Below are 23,077 nucleotides of genomic sequence, written 5' to 3' on the forward strand. Positions count from 1 at the left end.
AACTACCCACAGAATCACTGGAAACCCTTTAAGGAGCCCTTTAAGTGTTATCTGAAACCTAAATGAAATCACTTCCAAGATTGGCTCCCTCAAAGCTGGGATTATATATGCAGGACCCTTCCACAAGCCAGCCACATAAATTCAAGCCATTCAGTCAGCATCCCCACTCTAAAATATCTCCATAGCCAGTCCCTGCCCCTGCGGTTTGGTCCCTTAAATGTTAACGCCAACCTTGCAGGAGCCACTTCCATAAAGGCTGCTCTCCACCCAGCAGACCACCACCCAGCACATGGCAATCCAAAGAAATAAATATTTATTTGGGGGATTTATTTATTTATTTATTTGGGGGGTATTCTTATTATTATGCATTTTGTGTTTTTTATCTTATATATTTATGTTGTGAATAGCTCTGAGATCTACAGTTGAAGGGCAGTACACAAATTCAATTAATAATAAATAATTTGTGCCCTAAATAATGTTTCCGCCATTCAAACGAATCATAAGGCTTTCTTTTAATATGTGTTGCTATCCTGTGAGACCATTTCCTGTGTTCATGCTACCAGCTGAGCTGCTGATATGTGATGTAAATCTTTTCATGAATGTGGTTTTGGTCGGGTTTTATTTGTAGTGCTGAAAATTATTCTTAGATTTTTGAATGAGTATCTTCAGAGATGACATGTCCAATGGCATGAAGCAACGTGTTCCAGATAGATTTCTATTTTTTTTGTGGCAGACCTTAGCTTGGGGACAGAAATAACTGGTTAGTACAGGCGAAACAGTGGTATTGGCTAGAATATAAGACTGGGGGCGGGGCGGGTTAAGCATATTATCAGATGCTGTGGGGTGATAGTCAAGGATATACCATATTCACTCGAGTCTAATGTGCCATCGAATCTAATGCGCACCTTGATTTTCAGAACCTTGAAACCAAAAAAGGTTTTTGTAAAATGGCAAATGTAAACGTGCCATTGAATCTAATGTGCACCTTAATTTTCACAACGTTATTTGGCCAAAAAAGGTGATATTAGATTCGAGTGAATATGGTAGCACCCTCTAAAGAGAAACTCCCCCCCCCCTTTGTTGGCTGATTGCTTATTATCCTCTTTTAAAGGGGCACCACTCAACTGCATCTTGATTTGCCATCCTATATAGATGCTGACACCCATATGCTGAGCAAATAAATTCCTGTTGCCATTTCACAATAGCCCTAGGTAGTAACATGAAGTTATTTATTGTCTGAAAAAGCAAGCAAATCAATTCCCCACTTCTTTCTTTCTCTCTGCCAGCAGCTTTTCCTACTTGCATCGGCCACAAAATTTGACCTGTATCTCCAGCCAGATTTGTTTCAGAGCTCCTCTGTGACTTTTCAATGTGGCTCTCAAGACTGAGGTTGGCCTGTTTAAAGTGTTTCTCTTTTTTGCCCCCATTTGTTGTAATGTGGAGTCTAAAAGAAGCTGTAAATTCTTTTCTTTTTCAACCGCCCATCCGGCATGGATTAAGCCTGCCCAAATTATAGACAAATACACCCAGAAGTACTTGTGCAGGGCACCTTTAAAGTTTGATGTTTTAAACAAAAGAAAGTCTATAACCTTTGGATTTTCTTTGAGAAATGTATGCAATTTGCTGGCTTGGTCACCCCTTCTGATGGGATGAAACCTGCCAAATTTCTGAAGGACAGCTGCAGTACAAAAAGAATCAGGAGGGAGTGGGGACACCAGAAACCCCCAGGAAATACTAGGATAGGTTTAAAGTTGTCTCCCAGCAGCGACCCTTTAGCCCCAAGGGTCATTTGTGGAGAATTTACCCACCCCACTGGATTTTGGAGTGTGGTGTAGTGGTTAAGAGCGGTAGACTCGTAATCTGGGGAACCGGGTTCGCGTCTCCACTCTTCCACATGCAGCTGCTGGGTGACCTTGGGCCAGTCACACTTCTTTGAAGTCTCTCAGCCCCACTCACCTCACAGAGTGTTTGTTGTGGGGGAGGAAGGGAAAGGAGATTGTTAGCCGCTTTGAGACTCCTTCGGGTAGTGATAAAGCAGGATATCAAATCCAAACTCTTCTTCTTCATTATCTCTGCATTTACTTACATATGGGCAGATATAATCCCCCCCCTCCCAAGCAATGTGATTGGAGTTGTCTGGGGAAATAATTCACTGTGATTACAAAGCTAGAACTCTCCATCAAAATGAAAGATTTCCCCCTGACACAAACACCCCCCCCAAAAAAAATTGGTTTCACTTCTCCAAAATGTGTTCTTTGAACACCCAAGACCACAGAGCTACTCAGAAGCTTAGGAGTCCCTGCTCTGACTCATGACATCTTGGAGTGCTGTCCAACTTGGAAACATAAGAGAACCTTCCCTGAATCACCCCAATCTGTCTTGTAATTTTGGGCACACGCAGAACGAATGCGCTCCCTAACGTGAACAGTTGAAAGTGAGAAGAACTGGGAAGAGAAGCTTCTACTGTATCTGAGAAGAGCTGTGTCAATGATTTACTAGCTCTTACCCATGAGGCCAAGTTTGTTTCTGCTGCTGCTGTTTAGGCTGAGCATTTGACAATGGCATAGACACTTGTTGATGGTGGTGGGTTAGGCAAGCATTGTGCAAGACCTCCAGGTGATTCTGCCTCTGCTGACTGACGCAGGAGGACAGCAGAAACAGCGTGGGAACTTCAGAAACTTTGTTTTCACTGATCCTAGGAAATAATTTATAGTATAAGAGTTACCATTAAAACAGGTTTCAGAACCAACGTTTAACTCAAACTATCAGGCATGTTGCCTGGTCAGTTCATTTTCTTCCCCGCATGGTTGCTCCTTTCCCAGTTAATGTGTTAATGCGCAAAATCATAAGGAAATGTGGCAGCTGGGACTGGGTGCCAGAGGAAATCGAGAGTAGCACTGAAAGGTATGGAGCAAATGGCAACAGGAAGGAATGGCACATGGGCTCAGCTGGCCAATTGGAGAGATGTTGTATTTGTCATCTCTTGCATTTCCGCCCTTTGTAGCTGCCATAAACCACCCATTAGGGTTTAGATCAGGCATGGCCAAACTTGGCCCTCCAGCTGTTGTGGGACTACAATTCCCACCATCCCTGACCACTGGTCCTGTTAGCTAGGGATGGTGGGAGTTGTAGTCCCAAAACAGCTGGAGGGCCAAGTTTGGCCATGCCTGGTTTAGATGAAAAACTAAATTCGTGTCATCTGCTGCAGCTCTGTCTACACTGCCCTGAGTTGTCAAGTCACACAGTATGGGTGGATCACACACTCTCTTGGTTTATTTAAAGTAGCTTTTGTTAACCTGGTTCCCCTCTGCACGTTTTAGGAGTTGTAACCCAGAACATACAGGGGGCATCAGATTCGCAAAGCTTGGTTTAGAACATTTCAGTCCCTCTTTTCAACAATCAAGAGTGAACATAGGAAGCTTTGTATTGTCCATACTGACTGGCTTTCTAGGATTTCAGCCAGTAAACCTAGATTGAACCTGGGACTTTTTGCATTCAAATCTTAAACTCCACCATTAAGCCAGGGCCCTTCCCGCTCAGATATGTTTGCAAAACTTTTGATTTACATTAATATTTTGTATGCTGATATTTCAGCAGCAAAGTTCACCTAAAAGCAACCCACAGCAATGGCAAAGCATTGGAAAACAACACAAATTACACTTCCAACAATTTGAGCATATAATGACAGTTAAAAAAAACACCAAGCCATAGTAAAGTAAAACCTAAAAACTCATTTAACAATTAATGCAGTTCAATACAAACCCATAATAAGTCAAAATACTTTTAAAACAAATAAGAACGTGTGACAGTAGCAGAGCAGCAGCCTAAGAAACATTTTGAAAGTATCAACCTGCTCATGGTCAGTGCTGAGTTTCTGAGACTTTCCTTATAGTCCCTTTGCCAACCAAAGTGCCGAGAGAAGGGACGACAAAGAAGAGCCTTTGCAGTACTGGCATATGAACTATGGAATAACATTACAGGACAGATTCACCAAGCCTGCTGTAAGCTTGCTCTTAAGAACCTGTTTTATTCTGTTGGACATTTTTTCCAATGAATTGTTTGATGCGTTTTTTAGCCTGCTGCTGTTACTGTGTGTTTTTTATCATGGTGATTTAAAGTGCTAGTTGGTTTCTTAAATGTGCTTATTTTTAAAAAAAAGTTAAAATTTAATATATATAATTACATTTACATATATATGTATATAACATATACATACAGATATTATATATATACACACACACATATAAAATAAGCTGCCATGAGTTTAATTTTATCATGGAATAGTGGGATGTAAGTGGCGTAAAACAGAGCTAGCATCACACAAGTTAAAACTTATTCTTAAAATAAAATAGAACAATAGGAATGCTTCCAGGAATGGGGGTTTCATTCATCAGCCCCTTCCTGTACATGAAGTGATACCACCAGGCAGCACGACAGCTAGGATGTCATGACTCTGACTGACTGGAGATTTCTCAAGCTTCCCTTCCTATGCCATACCATTTGATGAGGTGATTAAGGGTGGGTGGATAGAAAGGGAAAGCAAGTCTTCATGATTGAGCAAATTCCTGGAAAATTGAGAAAAAAATCCAAGTAACCTTTGAGCAGTTGGAATTCCCCTGTTGGAAAATGAACCAAATGTCTTAAATTCATAGCCCATTAGGTTGAATTAATGGATAAAGCATAATTTTACCACCCTTCAAACATTACTTACAATCAAATTTCATAATGGCAATGTATTGTAGTTCACTAAGGAAAGAACTTCATTAGTTCTTTTTAGAGAACATTCCTCTCAGAATCTTCCTCAACAGTACTGATTCACGGTACTTTCTGTTCCTCAGAGCATCCATTCTCCTTTATCAGGCTTTTGTTTTGTTTTAAGATGTCTTTGACCTGACACCAGCAATTCTAAAATAGGGCTGACTTCTGTAACAGCACTTCCTCTATCACACCAAGGCTTTAGGCAGTGATAAATGAATTGGCTAGAACTCCAGTGGTTCAGGGTAAACTAAATAGAAAGCAATGCCCCAAAACCTCTCTTCGTTTTGTTTTACAAAGGGAGCAATGAGACGAATTACTTTCAGAGAAAATAGATAGCAGGATACACACTAGATAGATAGATGATAGATAGATAGATAGATAGATAGATAGATAGATAGATAGATAGATAGATAGATGATAGAATCATGAGCTGGTTCTTGCAAGTGATAAAATGAGCAAGCTTTTAAGAAAACACATTGGGGAGTGATTCTACTTGCTAAGCTTTCAGACATATTTGACTTTGCATTATGAAGAATGCCTTTGCCATTGTGATTGCTCGAAAACATAAAAAAATATAGCTATAGCTGAAAATGTGTGTGATCTTTGGCACAAAAAAACATTTCCATTAGACCCAGGAAGGAGTTTTAATCGGAATTCAGGCAAAAGGTTTGCTTGCTCAGCCTGGATGAGATGTGGTGTTATGATACACAGTAAAATCACTGTATTTTAGTTGAAGATAACTTGTGGCAAAAGACAGGGTACAGCTTCATGAATAAGAATGTTAGCTTGATATGTTATTGACAAAGAGCCTGTCAGGTACCTTGAAAAGTGATAGCACCCAGGATATGGATTTCACTTTGGAGTGACAGCGACTATTTCTGGACTTGTTTACCCAGCTTGTTTAGATCTCTGTTGGAATGTGAAGGGTTTTCTTCTTCTTTCTTTTCACAAAGCACCCCTGACATAATTGCACACTTCCTCCTTTATTATACTTCCCTTCCGAGATCTGGCTCCAGCCAGTCTAGTTGGAACAATTACCTTCCACTCTAACCTGGACAGGTCTGCTGCTCTTTTAAGCTATGTAAACATCAATGGAGAGTTTCTTTTATATGCAGAATCAAACATACATTCAGGCTTCAGTATTTTAGATTTTCAAATGCCACAGACTTGATGATATTTATTTTTGCTTTCCGGTTTAATAATGAGACATTTATTCTGTTACGTGTTACGCATCTTATTGTCTGGTATCCTTGCTTAACCGCAGCAAGACAAATGAATTCAAAGAGGAAGGCATGGGAAGAACTTCACCATTCATTACTTTCTGAACAAAGAGAAATTGTGCACACCCTTTCTTTTACATGGTGTTCTTCCAAAGTGGATCCTTTCACAGCATTTGGAGACTTAGCAAGATTAGAGTAGTGAGATGAGAGAGGTGGGCATGGATGTGGTGTTTTGCTTGAGTATTGGAGACACTGGTTCAAATCCCCATTCAACCATGAAGTTCACTGGATCACCTTTAGCCAGGCATTACACATACGTCAGCCTAACCTCTTTCACAGGGTGAGGATATAGTGTGGGGAGCCATGTGTGTCACCTTGAACCCATTGGAGGAAAGGCAAGATGTGATTGAATGAAATTGAATAGGAAGACTGGAGGAGAAGGGAGACCGGGTACAGTCAATAACCCCTTGGCCAGTTCTTCACTAATACCTGGTTCAGGATGTTGTCTACACAGTTCGAGAATATTGTCCAACGTTTTAGAAGACCTGGGCAGTGTTTGGAGCCAATGTAAAGGGAAAATCAGCTTGTGAGAAGCCAGTCAGAGTGGAAGAGAAAAGTGGCTATGTTGCTGTCTTCAAATTCCCTTCTCCATAATTCGCCGCCTTTTCATAAAAGGCAGCCTGGGCTTGCTACATGTGTTTTGCATGTAATTAACTGTAACCTCCCTTTGTAACATTATAAAAGATCTCCTCTGATTCACCCAAGCACAAAGTGAAGTATGTGTGTGTGTGTGTGTGTGTGTGCATACATATCTACATTGGAATAAACTGCACAAAAGCATCTGTGGGTTCATCAAGACTTTCATATTTGTGTGTATCTGAAGAAGTGTGCATGCACACTTCATCAGATACCAAGCATGCACACGAAAGCTCATACCAATAACTAACCTAGTTGGTCTCTAAGGTGCTACTGGAAGGATTTTTCTTTATTATATTTGTTGTGGGATAAGAATCCTGGGCAATGACATGAAGTTCTAAATTTAGTAGATTCATAGGGTTCTGTTCATACATTTAGTTGCTTTTACCTACAGTACTTGTTTTAAGTTTACAAGCTGGCCTGGTTTATACATAATGCTAAAACTGTTGTTGTTGATTTATAAACTTTGGTTAACTCAAACCTATCTTGGCATTATGTGTGAACTCCGGCCTCCTCCTTAACTATAGTTAAAGAGCTGTCACAACCAAAAGGTGTAGCCATGAGTGTAAGAGCAGCAAAAATCAAAATCAAACCACTCTCAAGGTTTGACTGCTCTTGTTGGTGCTTTTAACTATTTTGTGGTGTAATAAACCGAAGTCTAAGTGATCATCTGCCAGGTGCCTTGGCTTCAACTGTGGTTTATTAACTATGGTGAACGTTAATCATGGTTTAGCATTATATGCCAACCATGTCACTGTGTACTTACAAAAAAAAAATGCATTGGTATTGCTGTATTATAGCCTGGAATCGGGAACAGCCAGTAACTAAGGCAAAACTAAATTTCTTTCAAGTAGGTTATATATAAATGGTTTTTCACAAACTTCTCTGCTTTGGGGAGGAGCTAAGTGGTCCATGACATGATTCATTTGAGAGTAGACTTTATTTTTAAACCTTGTTGTGTACAGAAGTCCCTTATGCTAAGTTTTTCCTTTAACTCTGCTTTTCAGGTGGTTTTGGAGTGTACGTTGAAGAAGGACCTTATTTACAATAAGGTTACGCCAACTTTTCACCACTGGAAAATAGATGACAAAAAATTTGGCCTGACATTTCAGAGTCCGGCTGATGCAAGAGCATTTGATAGAGGCATCCGTAGGGCGGTAGAAGATCTTTCCCAAGGTATGAATCTCTGTTGCATAAGCATTTTTAAATATATAGTAATAATTTTAAAACAATTATAGTAGTACCCACGATGTAATACTATATGTGTTAATAAAACTGTGCCAGTTCCCTTTTTGACTGGTTATCTACAGGCAGTTGTTTCTCTTTTCCCACTCTGGGCGGCCCCATTAATATTAAAAATAAACATGAAGAGCAGAAGCATAACTATTGTACATTTAGGTACAGTGTTAATGTACATTCATTAATGTTAAATGGCAAGCACCTGTTTTAGCCTTGAACAAGAGAGCAACATGCAGCTCCTACAGAGCTGGTCTATGTGGCTGAGGGGTAATGAGCAATGGTTACAGCAGAGATAGAACATGATGGTGCAGGTCAGCCATGGTAATAATCCCTGCTTACCAAGGGAAGAGGCAAATCACAAATTTGTGTTTAATATTTTTAAAGCCATATACAAAGCTACCAAAGAGAGTCAAGATCCTTTCATTGAAGGACCTTCACTACCTTTTATAGAGCATTGGCCACTTATCTAATTGTTTGGATTTCACTTGTATAACGTTAACTAACCTTCTTCCTTGGCACTCTGTCAGCTTCTATGATGCTTTGCTGTGAGCTGCGATTTTGAATAGTTTCCAGAGGATTATTTACTTGCAAATGTGTTTAGTTCATATTATGCCAAGTGAAGTGAGGCCTTCAGGTTTAGCAACCTTGTTCAGCAGCGTGTGTCTTTTGTTTTTGAGTCTGTATGTTTTGTAACATACTAGCTTTCGTGAATGTTGAAATATCAGGATGAAGTGTGCTGTGCACATTCAGGACACCATTCTGTATTTAAAGTTCAAACCCCTGTCTGATCCCACACCAGTTTTCATACGGCTTAGGAAAGGCGTTAAACACACTGCAATGTAATGCCTCTCTTGAGCCCTGAATTATCAGAATGAAATTTGATACGTGTTGTTGACATAATTCTCTGTTTGCTTGAACTTGACATTAGTAGTGTACATGCCTTGAATGCAGAAGGTCCCAGGTTCAAACCCTGTCATCTCCCATATAACAAAATTTAGGTGATGAGAAAGTTCTCTGCCTGGATTCCAAAAGAGCCCCTATCACTCAGAATAGCTGTCTCAGAAAAAATGGAGAGTCTGGCTAGGGGTACATAGGAAGCTGCCTCCTACTAAATTCTCAACTCTCACATCTGAAAGAAACTTGAGATTTTTATGTTTGTCTTATTCTTCCATAGGTTGTCTGACGTCACATGATGAAATTGAAGTATCTGTAGATGGCTTTCCAGTAAGTGCTTTAAGCTTCCATTATGTTAATTGTATCGGAAGAGATGACAGGAGTTTTCAGTGCTGAAAGTAGTCTTACTTGTATTCGTTAAAACTTTTTGAACTTTAAATCTGCAGAAGGGTAACCACGTGAACCGTCTTGCCTTGTAACTATAGAGTTTAGGCTGGGTGACTTTTCTTTGTCATTTTTAATTCTCAAAGATATAAGCTATTACTTCGTTTGAGAGACATTTCTTTCTTTTTTTACCCTAGATGTGTTAATGAAAGAGTGAGTGGAAATAACTAAGGCAAAGGGGTGCTAAAGTGCCTGAAGCTTAATTTGAATTAAGGCTGAGCTCTAGAAGAAAAATGTTCATTGCCAAAACTGATACTTGTGAAGGTTGTAGTATTATAAAAATGTCCTCTGATTGCATGCGGATTAAAGGGTTTAATGTCAGGCAGGCCTCATCAGGATTTAAACCTGTAACCCATTTTCAACGTTAAGGTTCAGTCACACAACATGAGAAGCAACAGCAAGATCATTAGTACTTCAATGTTCTTCCCAAGGCTCCTGTAGACAAGTAATACACAGTGACTACAAAAAATCCATGGGTGAAATCCAGTGGACGTATGGGGAATCAAGGGTTAGAGTTTATGGATTTCATTCACATGAGCTGGAAACTCTTGTTCTAGTTTGGATTATCAGAAAGGCTTCACTTTAACTAAGGTAGTGAATTGAAAGCTTTTCAGCCATGGTCTTAGTGTGTGGTGATAGTCTATCGCTTTTAAAAGTGATATACAGTGGTACCTCGGATTAAGAACTTGATTCGTTCTGGAGGTCCTAACCTGGAATGTATCTAAATAAGGATTATATTACTTTCTTATTGCAGTGTTGGAAAACCCAATTGTTGTGATGTGTTTTCAGTGGGGGTTTTTTTGTTTTTTGTTTTTAGTCAAAGATTATTGCACACAAGTAGATCACTGTTTCGTAAGTGTGTGACTTAATTGCCATATATTAAGATGAGTTACAAGCCTGGAAATGGGGAAAATTGCCAGTCTTTGCTTTCAAAAGCATATCATTACTTGGCAACACATGTGGGTCTTTCAGGCAGTATCTGTGTCATCCGTATAGGCAGCAGCCTGCATCATCAAGATTATCACACATTCTCTCATATTTTATCTGAGAATAAACTATACCGTCCCTTCTGTAATCAGATGGGGTTGTGCTTCATCTGTTTAACAGCATTCACACATGTTGATAAGCAAAGATGAAAAGGTGTAGGGTGGGTGGCCATAGTTTGCCCAAAATAGCCTCATAGGCCAAATGCGTAAGCCTGGTGGGCCAAGACTGGCCCACAGACTGGGGGCGCCAATCCTAGAGATGGAACAACATCACCTCAGAAGGTGAAGGTCTCTTGCCTTGCCTCAGGGAGCAGGAAAACCCCCCATTAAAGGTTGGAAAATGGACACAAAATGTCATGTTGTGGTGTTTGTTTGTTTGTTTGTTTGTTTTTACATAATTGAAAACAAACACCACAGACATGATGTCCGTATGAGAAATGTGAATATCCTGGAAGAAAGTTTCAGAAAAACAGCAACTGAAATACTGGTGTCAGTTGGCAACTTCATTAATGTTGAGCTTGAGAATGATGGGTTGAAAAGAAACAAATCATTAAGGGTGTTGCCACAGCTAAATGTAAATCCCTGTAGTCATTACAGTTCCCACACGGGCTTGATGCTGACCTGCAACTTATGAATGCATAGTGAAGTGTCATGGGCCCAGGACCTTGCTTAGGAGGCATTTATTTATGGGTGTCTATCAATGAATTGTAACATGTTACATTGGTCACTGGTCCTTTGCCTGAAAACCATTTTTCCATAGTTTCCAATAAAAATTTTCACACTTCCCCATGAAACATTAGCTCCTTATGTATTTTGCCTCAGGTGAGATTCTCCGCCCCCTACTTTTAGAGAAAACAATTGTCCAGGTTACAGATAAATTCTTGAGATTACAAAACTGTTTTGTTGGTCACATTATTTTACACCACAAAAATAGAGCATTTAAACTACTTGCGGCATACTTCTTTATTATTTTTGTTGGGAAGATCAAGCCAGTTAACTCACAAATAGTTTTGTGTTATTTGTGTTAGTTCAAATAATATTAGCTAAAACAGAAAATACTCTGTGAAGAATCTTACAATTTTTATGTTGGTCACTGTGGAATTACCCAGCTGGTTTTCTTTAATAATTTATATGTAATGTGTTTGGGAAGGGAAGTAAGAGTCCTGACATTAGCAGACAATCCTAATTTGGGAGGCATTATTAATACAGAATAAGGATGAGGAAGTTCCACAGGAAGAACTGGGTGACCTCAAGAACTGCAGTAATGGAAATGGAATGAAACTGAGTTCTGCCAAGTAGAAGGCTGTGAACTTCGAGTGATAAGAGACGTTTTTGTTTTCGGCCGGGGGCTCAGCAACAGGGGAAAGAGCTTGGGATCTTGGTTGATCACAAAATGACTGTTTCATTGATGCCGTGTTGTTACAGTATTGCTAAGAAGATAGAATCAATGTTTGCATTGATTTTGGCAAGGAATTATTACTACATCTGTAAAAATGCTCTGAAGGGACCCCGTTTGGAACTCTCGTGCATTGCTCAAAAAAAATTAATTTAGATTGCAACAAATGCAGGGGGGGACAACCAGTAGGATTCTGGGAAATGTGGACCTATGTGGAGAGCACAGAGCAAGAGAATGTTGCTTTGGCTTAGCTTTTAGAAGGGTGAGTTCATGCTATGCAGAACTTAAGAGGAACATCATCCAGTGGGGGAAATAAAAATTAATGGTTACCGATTGTCTGCTAATTTAGACTGGAGAGTAAAAATCAATGCTTTTTTCCAAGAATGCTGAGATTTCTGCAGAACATGTTATCATAAAAAACCCCCAGACGTTCTGTAATTTGTTAAAAATATGTTAATGCCCAGGGCAAAGAAAATCCTATGTCTTGGATTCACTTCTAAATATTTAGCTTAACTGAACTGATTAGGAATTTCCAACCAAAAGTAGCAGGATTAATCAGGAACTCTTAATCTCTTTATCCGATAATAAAGTCAAGGCAGTTTGGCAATGTGTTTTGGTTTTTGTTTTTTAACAAAAATTATGTTCTGTAACTGCAAATTTAAATTTCTGGTTACTATTTTTTCTAGTTCCAGTGTCTGAAGGATGTTCTGGGTTGGATGAGGGTAAACAAGCTGAAGCTTAATCAAGATAAAACAGATGTGCAGTGGATGGTGGACACGTTAAAAGGAAAAAAAGGAGGAGTGTATTGAAGCATTGGCTGGAAGGGGAAAATGTTTCTTTGCCTATATGACATCAGGACTAAGAAAGGTGGCTGTCGTTAGCCCAAAGCGCCAAGGCAGGCCAATCTCAGAGGTCTGCCAGACCTAATTTAGGCCCGCAAGCTGAAGATTCTCCACCTCTGGTTTAAAGCTGTAAAGCTTTTCATCAGCACTTAGGATTGAGCCTAGATATGCACTGACAACCGTGTGCACTCATGAAGTTTCAGTGTGATCCAGGAGTGCCAACGTGTCCCCGGAACCATAGGTGCCCAGGGCCATGGATGCCATGAAGCATGCACGACCCTGGCACCTAAATTTGTGGGTGCCCGGCCCCTTCATGGGGAATTTTGTGGGTGCTCAGGGTCCCAGGGATTTGGCACCTGCGGCGTGTTCTGATAAGATCATCGGCCCTAGCCAACAGCTGGAAGGCCCTGCAAACCAGCTACACTTAGCCATCACAATAGCCTAGTCTGGAAGTCACCAGTGCATGAACAACTGTGGCAAGGTAGCTGGAGTACCAACTGAAATTAATAAAATGTGCCTCTGGCCACCCAAATTTCCCAAGTTAGTGCAGAGCCCAGAGACACATTCAAGCTTTCAGGCCACCCAAGCTAGTTTGGGTGCCGGCTGTCCTGAGATAACCATCTCCTAAACTGCTTAGGGCAAGTTAGGAACAGGATCAGGCCAGCAGGCCAGATCCTGAACTTTCCAACCATGATGCCAGGGTGGACTTTGGCATGTTGTTTTTCTTCCATAGGCTTTGCTTGGGGTGATTGTGGGGGAAAGATTTTGTCCTGTGTGTACTGTGGACTTTGGCAAACGGTTTGTGTGTGTCTTTACCCATGAGTTGTTTGACATGTTTTTAATTTATATTTTAAAATTGTTTTACTGGCTAAAGTTAGTCAGTGACATTTCATAAGGGTGTTCCCCCTCACCCTCACATAGACGCTCAGTATGAACCTTTCTTGAGAGAAAGTTAAATGGTGTTGAATGGAATGCTGGGTAGAATGAGAATGAGTGTTGGGCAGAGAGGATCAGTTGAAAAATGACCATGTGAGATATAAAAGTACAGACCAGGCCTCAGCCTTGAAGTTTAAAGTTCAGGTAAGCATAGGTGTGTCAGGAAACAGACAGAAGAAATAAGAAATGAGTAAAAATAGTTTTGAGAGGTATGAAGGAAAACTGCTGAAGTGCACAGCAGCAGGATTTCTGTCAGACAGTTTATGAAGGCACAGGGGAGCCTTCAGCTCTTATTCTGTGTGGATGATATTGGTTGCCAATTAAGTACTTGTAACATAGAATGATAACTTCTGTCACATAGACTCCATTTGTCTATTCAGTTAGTGGACAGATCTGGGAAGTCCATCACTTTGCCACCGGCAGCCAACCAGCATCAAGGTAGTGGTGATGCTGGAACTAACAAGATAGGATGCCATATCCATTTTGCCCGGAATAACATGTCTGCTAAGACTGTGGTTGTAATTTCCTGGCAATCTGGAGCTTGAGTGGAAACTTCTGTTAATATGTTATTTTGTTAATTGAATTAATGTCAAAACACGTTGGCCAGCCTTCATAAAATGGCTGACTAGTCTACTGCACTGCAATATCTTAGGTTTGGAGAACAGGAGTTTGTGCTCTCAGGGTATTTTTCTGTATGCTAAAAAAGGGGAAGATGCTATATCCTGTGCTGTACTGAACAACATGTCACAAAGTACAGTACAGTACTAAAAAGCCACCTTTTTGCTATAGTATAGTGGTAATGACTATTGCCCAGACTATCTGCTGCAGATTGCCAAAGCAACTGAAGTTTTGCACACGTTTGTTTGTTTTACAAAAATGAAAACTAATGGTTCATTTTGATTTCCGAAAAAAGATTTCAGAGTTTGACAGCCCACCTGGCAGCCATAGGCAGCAAGGGATTACATACACTATAGATAGGCGAATGGGCTCCTGTATGATCATTCAGCCCTTACTCCACCAGCCCACTTGGTTTCTGTGCTCACTGCAGAGGAAATGTCTTCCCTTTCTCCAATTGTTTTTCTTTTGCAGGTTGGAAACTGTCTGGTTTGTGAACTCTTACAAGTGGTGTGAACTGGTCTACTGCTGTAGTTTCTGTAATTAAATTTGGAGGCTTCATAGAGCAGACTGTTGTCTGTAGAAATTTATGACACAATAACCTAGCTAGGTAAACTCAAAAGCTCTACAAAAATCTGTTAGTCGCATCAAATTTTCTGTGCTGATTTGCAGTTATAAGTAGTCTAATCCCCCATGAAGCTGAAGTGAGTGCTCTTATCACTGCTGTTCAATTTAGGAGGCAAATTTTGCATGAAAATTAGTATGTCTATGTTTGCAAGAAGATTGAATTGATCCACACCTGCCAGGAATTGAACATTGCTTGCAATACAAAAGGTTTTGAATTACATAACTTTATTGAGAGTAAACTAGGCACAAGATTTCTGTCTATATCCTTTTATGCTTCTTCAAAAGATACTCTTCCTGTTTTGCTTTTGTAGTTTGCTTTCATTTGGGATCCTAAAAGGAGGAAAATGTTGTATCTGTAATTCATCTATGCTTTTAGGATGTGCTTTATATGGGAAATGTTCTGTCTTAAATGACCGGAAAATATTCTGCAGATTCTAGGCCGCTGCTGAAGGTATTCAGGATGTAGGGCAGAAAATATGCAACTAATTGTAGGGAAACAGCTGTTGGCATTGAAAGTAATTGCTCTGTTCTGCAGAATCACTAAAGCAGAGGTTATTTTGAACTTGGATCTTAATTCATCATTCAAATGGGAAATGGGTGTTGCTTTTAAAAATACAGTCTTATGAAAGGGCTAATAAGCACAAGGGTCAGAAAATACGTAGCCTTTTCTAAGAGGTAGGAGAGTATAGTCTCCTTTACTCTTTTGTCAGATCACTTGTTCAGGGATAGAGGATTGTTTTAACAAGGCTTGCAGAAGAGCACCGCATTCTCTTACCCAACCTTCATCCTGGGAAAAGTGAGGAGAGGAGTTTTGAAGAAGAGGGGATCTCAGTCTGGTTTTCATTTTCTCTACAGCTGTCATCTGGCTTTGAGTTCTGCTGGGCTTCTACAGCTGGAGAGTCATTTTATTGCTTTTACCCAGCATCCTTTTGCTTGTGCACACAGAAATGTTTTAATAGTCTTGGAAAAAAGTCAGAGTATCTCTTAGCAACCATAGGACAGTAATTATTATACCAGCAGCTGGGAGCAAACCAGATTTCCGTTGTGCATTAAAAACTGGCGTAGGTTACTTCATAGATGATACTGGCTAGCCTATGCCAGTGCTGTGGTTGAAGGATATTGAATGTGGGCGGTGCGTAATTGCTTTGGCAGTAGAAAAGAAGTGGGGATTTGTGCATCTATGTCTGTGTTTTATGTGAGATAGAGACCATCAAACACTATATTTAATGTGGCACGTTTTTATACTGTAAAAATATTTTGCTGGTTTTATTTAGTCTTGTTTTCAATACAATAGTAGCCTGTGTTTGGGCCTCTTACTGTCAGAACCGTATTTCTTGATTTTTTGTTGTTGCTGCTGCTGTTGTTTTAAGTTTTAATAACCATCCCGTGACAAAACAACCTAAACTAATTGCTTCCTATCCAAAGAACTATTCTGAAATACTTCATCAAAATAGTTTGTTTGGAAACCAAAATCTGTGTAGCTACTGGGAGTTTGAGGAATTGAGTGTAAAAGGATGGGTACTGAGAACATGACACAAACACTGAACTTTTGTATGAACTACAGAAAAGATGTCAAGCATTTGTTGAAAATGGTAATAACACATAAATAGCCCCCAACACCAAATAAGGGTGTAGTTTGCAGTTTCCCACTGCACTGATATCGCCTTTGCTTACTTAGTGTTGAGAATTCATATGCCTCCACAGGAGTATCTGAAGTCCAGAGGCTGTTATAGCCCAACTCCATGCTGCAGTGCTGTGGCTTGCTTCAGCAGATCCTTGCTAGTTATACTGGGTTGTTAGTGGTTGTGTGGTACCCTGGACTATAAGGTCTTTGGACCCCAAGAAGGGTTGGCGTTTGCTAATGCACACAGTGCTTGTCAGAAAAGCTTTCCACAGCACCATCTGGTGTAGCAAGAGTTGCAGAAGAAGCTATTTCATGAGAGTGTTTTTGTAAATTCTAAAGGAAGGCAAAATGACACAGTCTCATTTGGATTGATGAAATCTCAAACCTGTCTGCACATCACATTTCTTGTAAGCCTCATGGATGCTTGACCATGTTCCTCTGTTAATTGGAAGTAATTATTCTTTTAAAAATGAACTCTTGGGTGAATATGAAAAAAATACTATATACCATTATGCACCCAGATTTCCATTAAACTGGGATCAGGTTTGACTATAAATTTGTTGGTCCATGAATGAGACAACAAAGAAAATCTTCAGACCATGGTTTGGATAGCCTTTCTTATATTGGAAGTCATGCATTAGGTTGCCAAATTCTGTACCATTAACCAATGGAACTTGAGTGCTACAGATAAACTTTGGTAGCAGATGCTCAGGCAGCTTGCATATATGCTATTTGTATTCATATTTGGAGTGTGTGCATCTTGCCATGGTATGTGAATTTCCCCATCAGACATTACACTAGAAGTATTAACAGCATACAGTGGTACCTCGGGTTAAGTACTTAATTCGTTCTGGAGGTCCGTTCTTAACCTGAAGCACCACTTTAGCTAATGGGGCCGCCTGCTGCTGCCGCGCCGCCAGAGCCCGATTTCTCTTCTCATCCTGAAGCAAAGTTCTTAACCTGAAGCACTATTTCTGGCTTAGTGGAGTGTGTAACCTGAAGCATATGTAACCTGAAGCGTATGTAACCCGAGGTACCACTGTATAGGGATTGGTTAAACGAGCCAATGTCATAAGCTGTGGTTTGAAGTGGCCTTGCCCAGCAGCTAACTAAAGTTTAACAAAACCTATTGTGACAGAAGTCCTTCTGGCCAATTGGTGAGAGGACAGTCTCTAAGGCTTATGAAGGCTCATCCATGTAGAGCTAAACCACAATGTAGTCTTTCATAAGAATGCAGTCAGTGTGTCTACTTTTGCTTCCTTCTTAAGTTTCCAAATTCTAAGTTTGAGGAGCCAATGAAATATGATAGATCTTAGAGCAATGATCTCTAAGGTGTTGGGCGTTTTAAAGTTTGGAAAGTTATTTTCCTCCCACCCTTTTATGTCTATAGCAAGCATGTTAACATGCTCTTCCACAACAATTGATTAGATTCTGCCCGACTTCACAATAGTCGGTTCAGCTCCTGATGAGCACTGTTTTCTACAATCTAGGAAGCTGTAAAAAGTGACTTGCTCATTGTATTATCTTAGAATTTACTACTTATTTACTACCTTCATCACTTAGGAATGACACTTAAAAGTGAATTGTGGAGAACATTGTCTTTTGTTGAGGTGGCTGAGCATCTTTGTCTATTAAATACAGTGCCCATCTGCACAGTAACAGTACTTCTAACAAGTCTCATTTTGTTGAAGGTGCAGAAAGGTGTAAGCATGTAAAGTACATTTGTCAGAAACATGCTCACAAAATGAGCATCTTCCCAAGGAACAGATTTTGTGTAGTGTCTTGCACATTAAGGCAACCTGTCCCAATGTATTTTGGACTACAACTCCCATAAGTCCCAACCAGCTGTCTAAGACTGAAAGAGCTGCAAGTTGCCAAAGGCTGCATCAAGGCACAGCCATCATATACTCTGAAAACAGCAGGTGTGGCATAAGAATATATACTCTGCCTGTTTGAAGTGTTAAATTCCATGGAAATCCTTGCCCTAATTATGGTCTTGCAATAAGTGTTCAGGTGATCACAGTTTCCCACACCAATTTGGTGGCCTTCTATTACAGAAGTGAGAGTGAGTCACACACCCAACCCGGTTGGCTGCTCTATTTCAGGGATCTGCCGGAACCAGGGGCAATTGCTGTGGTTAGTTGGTGGTCAGGTGGTTGACAAATATCAAGTCTTCAGTGCCAATCACTGCTTGGAAAAGGAAATGGCATACAATCCTCTCTGTAGTGATGTTTTCTAGATGTATAAATAACCAACTGGGAAATGGAGTTTGTGTGGTCCCATATCCATACCATGCAATCATGGAAATTGTAGGTCTGAAGGGCTGTTAGTGTTTTTCTTGTGCTGGGTGTGTTTGTGACTTGTACATTCAGTAAGCATTCCATAAGGGGGATACTAAAAGTATTTTTGACACTGCATAAATGCTGCCTCCAGCATGTAATATGTGGCATTTGTTTACAGTAGATTTTTTGTAAATGTTTAGTATGCGACTTGTTTTGATTTTAATTGAAGTCATATGCATTGTCATCCATCTGAATTGCTGGGGTGACTCAAGCACAACAACAACAACAAATGAATTATAATTTATTATCATTCCCAGGCTATTCCAGAAAGCATACCGAGTTTGCTAATGAAAGATCATCTTTTCCAACATGAACCTGGAGTGAGCAATGATTCTTACAAAAGCTTAAGTATAAGACCCTCAACCTTTGAAGATTTCAGCTCAAGAAGACCGTTTTTCCACAACCAATCCAACCAGGTAACAGCTCTGCAACTAGAAAAAAACAGCTGTCAGAAATTTGGCTTAGTTATTTTATTGTCTAGGCTAGACCTATAATGGGAGCCAAAGCTTTTCCACTATGTTAGAGAGCCATGGCAAGCCTCAGGCTCACATACTCCCTTCTCTTCCCTCTTTCATGCACCAGACTTAAAAGTGGAAGTGACTACAGGAAGAGATTAAAAACATCGGCTTCCACTTTTGAACAAGCTATAGTTCTTCGGGTTCCAGTGTCATGGGAAGTTGCAGCTTGTTTAAAAGTAGAAGATGCTTCTGATATCTCTTTGGCTGTATTCCCACGTGGGGTTTATTGTGTTAGTTTAACTGACTATAAGGCTAGTGCTTCTTTCTTTTTTTCTAACTTTCCTTTCACACTACACAAGCCTGTTCCATCGTATCTCAACCCCTATACGGCCATGTTGCGGTAAAGGCCATTCACACAGCAAGAACTAGCAACAGACATCAACAGATGTCAACATGCCACCACCATTCTGCTACTCTGTGCTGAAATACTAGCCTTGAAGTGGGCAAGGAATGCACTACATCAGGGGTGTCAAACTCAAATTCATCGGGGGCCGCATCAGCAGTTTGGTCACCCTCAAAGGGCCACTTGTAACAAGTGGAGGTTTCCTGAATGCATGTAAAGTGGAGGTTTCTAGTGTAGAACGGCCGGCACCGCTAGAGGGCAGACGTTCTCTGGCTTGAGGGCTGCCACGCATGCGCTGAAGAGGCGGCTTTCTTGTGTCAAAAAAAAAAAAGCGAGAATAAAAGGTGAAGGCTGGCGGCCGGTGGCGGCTACACAGGCCACATGACGAGGTCTGGCGGGCCGGATTCGGCCCGCGGACCTTGTGTTTGACACCCGTGCACTACATGCGGGTAGTCTGCCACACAGCTCGTCATGTGAGCGGCTGTGGCACGAACCTGTGAAAAAAGCAGGAAAATCACCACACAGAATCACGTGGTTTTTCGGGGGAGGGGGCTGCAAGAGGGTGGGGTTTTTGCAATCAAATAACATGGAAATGAGCGCTAGACTATATCCTCATACATATTTTCAGAAGTGGCTTTTATGTTGTGTGAAAGCTCAGTTTTTCTGTGCAAAATAACTACCAGGGAAACAGGGAAAGGGAATAAACTGTGGTGTGAATGAAGCCATTCTCTGCTGAAAGGGGTGGTGGTGTGTGTGGCTCATGCAACTGGAAACCATGACTTCCCATTTCTTCTGAATTGAGCAAATATGTGCAGTCGCAGCAACTTCCACCTTGTGCCTCTCCCTTCCCATCTGCATACTTCCCTCTTTTCCCTCGCCTGCTGTGTACAATTCCTTCTGTCACTTAGGAATTTTTACTCACCCAGCCTTTCTCATTGACGTATACTTGCTCAGTCCCATTGATTCTGCCTTCCTTTCCACTGCCATACAGCTTCTCGAAAGATGCTAAAGCCCCTACCAGGCTACTTGCCCTCCTTCCTGGGCCTCTCAGCCACATAGTTTTCTTATTCCCCTTTACAGTTTCCATTGTTGCCTCCAGGCAAGCAGCTCGGTCTGTGTCACAGTCCCACCCACTTCCTGCTCTGGACATTGATTTCTTCCTCTCCTCCACCCAAACAATCCCTCACTTCACAAAGCTCGTCTTCTGTTTTCCACCTGAGCAGTAGAAATGCTTATTTTTTAAAAATACAGCAGCTGGGGAACACTCCCCAAGAAATAGTCATGTTTTTGTCAGTCAAGGAATATTTTATGAGGTCTCAAAAAATCCATTTGCCAGAGAAAAAGGCCCCCAGCGTCTCCCTTTCCCTCCAGGCTCACAGGAGGATAGAAAGAATATACATATACTTATACATATACGTATAAGAATATACATTTCATTTGTGTGCTCGCTCTCCACAGTTCAAGCCATGCTCAAGGCAGCTTACAAGATAACAAAAATACAATTTCCACATAAATCATAATATCTAAAATAAAGATTAAAAAAAATCAGCTACAACCCGCCCTCCCCCCAACAAAAACTTCTGCTTTTGTAGCTGGAGTCAGCCAGGGCCCTGCCCTCTTGGGCCAGGTGGGGAAAGGCCTGCAAGGCAGGGAGCAGGTCTTCCAAGACTCACAGCCAAGATGGTCTCATATTGTGTTGGGCCCTGGAGCAAGCAGAAGCAGAACTGGCCACACACACTGCTTCTGCCCTCAGCGAAGCCCAGAACAACACAAGACCTCCTGTCCCAAATTCTCAAGAGGAGAGGAGAGGTCAATGATAGCCACAGACTGCAGCTGGCTAGTAAGCAAAGTCAGGCCCTGGCTTTGTCGGTTTACTGTTATGATTTTAGGTGGAAAGAACAAAAATGTCTGCTGGCATTTAAATTCGTGAGTTGTCTTTTTTTTTATTGTCAAGCCTCTAAAATCCTTTGTGGTGAAAATAGAGCACTCCATGATAAATTAAATATTATCCTTTCCCAACCTTGTAGTTCATCTTATGCCTCTTTTACCCACAATTCTATATTGTGGCACCCAGGTATCCTGGAGTACCTCAGATATAGGCATAAGATTTTCTCTCACCTGAGTATACCTGGGTTAGGGAAATTTCCCATGTGCATGTGTGCAAAGATCACATATGTCTACTTTGTAAGATTTATATTTGTGAATGCTACTACTTGCAGCTCTTCAACTGTACTCCAGCATTACTGTGTACACCACCACCCAAGGTTTTTTTTTTTTTTGGGGGGGGGGGGTTGCCTGCACCAGTTGTACTGTATACCTATGTAGAAAGAAAGTTTTGTGCAAAGTAGCTTTTGCCTGACTTCAGCCTGATCTCTCATTTTCCTGACATCCTTCCCCCCCCCCCCAAGGTTGCAGAGTTAAAGCCCAGAACAATCTATTACTGAAGCTTAGGCTTGCATTACTCTGTTTTATTTTAGAGTGATCTTCTACTTAGATTTCAAAGATTTCCCTATTTAGCTTGCTCTAGTTGTTTAGACAGTTTTAACCATTGGCAAGGGTGACCGATTACAATTTTTATTACTTTGAGCCAAGCCATTTTGAATCTCAAATATTCCAGCAGAAGTTTGCTCTGCCCTATAATGGAGTGTCTTGTTTTTGCCCTTGGCAGGGATGGGAAAGGATTGTTTGCTTTTTAATCTTTGCTCATAAACTAAAACTTTATAGCAAACTTATTTTCATTAATAGTGAAAGATGTTTCTGTCATCGCTGGCCGATCCTTTAGAAGGTTATGGAAAAGTTATTTCTGTCTTGGTTTTGTGGATTTCCATTGGTGCCAGCAAAGTGAGCAACTTCTTTGGTACCGGCTACAAGTTCTCACCACAAGTGTTAATGTGTTTGTTAAGCAAGTACTTCAGTAATCAAGAACTGCTTCTTCAAAAAGCATTTTGAAATAATTCAGGCATGAGTTGCAAAGTGGTTTTTATTTCTACACCTGTAAGAAATCCTCCACCCTTTGCAATATGATTTAAAATTAACCACTTTCTGCAGGCAGCCTGAAATTCTGGTCACACCTACCCAGAGTAAGTCCTAGTAAACTCAATGGGGCTTACTTCTGAGTAGATATGCACAGAATTGCACTTGGGGGGCTAGTTCCAAGAATTTCAGAAGCATGGATCACCTGAGCTCCTAATTCTCCACTTTGTCATTTGGAGACTTTTTTGAGTCTCGCCCATGTTTGAAAATGGTCTGCTTCACAGTTATCTCAAGAGTGTTGTGTTGCATTCACAAATCCTACTTCACATTGTTAAAGCAGAATTGTGAGTTGAATAATTTCTGCTTTTGAAATTCCTGCTCTTTGTTAGATACTACCTTTTCTGAGACCCATCCTTTTTGTCCAGAGCAACCCAAAAGGTGGCAGTGGAGGAAATAAAGGCAGATTAACTGCCTTTCCCAGTGCCCTGCCAGCAAGACACTGTTTGTGTGTGTGTGTGTGTGTGTGTGTGTGTGTGTGTGTGTGTGTGTGTTTCTCCTCTCTTCTTTCAAATGTTATTACTGGTCAACTCTTTCCCTCCCACCCCCAATTTGCACTCACCCTCT

General features: G+C 40.8%; 1 protein-coding gene across 1 annotated transcript in view; it reads left to right on the forward strand.

The window, feature by feature from the left end:
- Positions 1 to 23,077, forward strand: part of SPRED1 (sprouty related EVH1 domain containing 1) — a 75,372-nt gene that overhangs the window by 45,884 nt on the left and 6,411 nt on the right. The window contains exons 3-5 of the mRNA XM_028721863.2: positions 7,682 to 7,850; positions 9,088 to 9,137; positions 18,877 to 19,035. Of these exons, the coding sequence (XP_028577696.2) occupies positions 7,682 to 7,850; positions 9,088 to 9,137; positions 18,877 to 19,035 (378 nt within the window). The remainder of the gene's footprint in view (positions 1 to 7,681; positions 7,851 to 9,087; positions 9,138 to 18,876; positions 19,036 to 23,077) is intronic.

Source organism: Podarcis muralis, chromosome 1, assembly GCF_964188315.1.
Source record: "Podarcis muralis chromosome 1, rPodMur119.hap1.1, whole genome shotgun sequence".
Lineage (NCBI taxonomy): Eukaryota > Metazoa > Chordata > Lepidosauria > Squamata > Lacertidae > Podarcis > Podarcis muralis.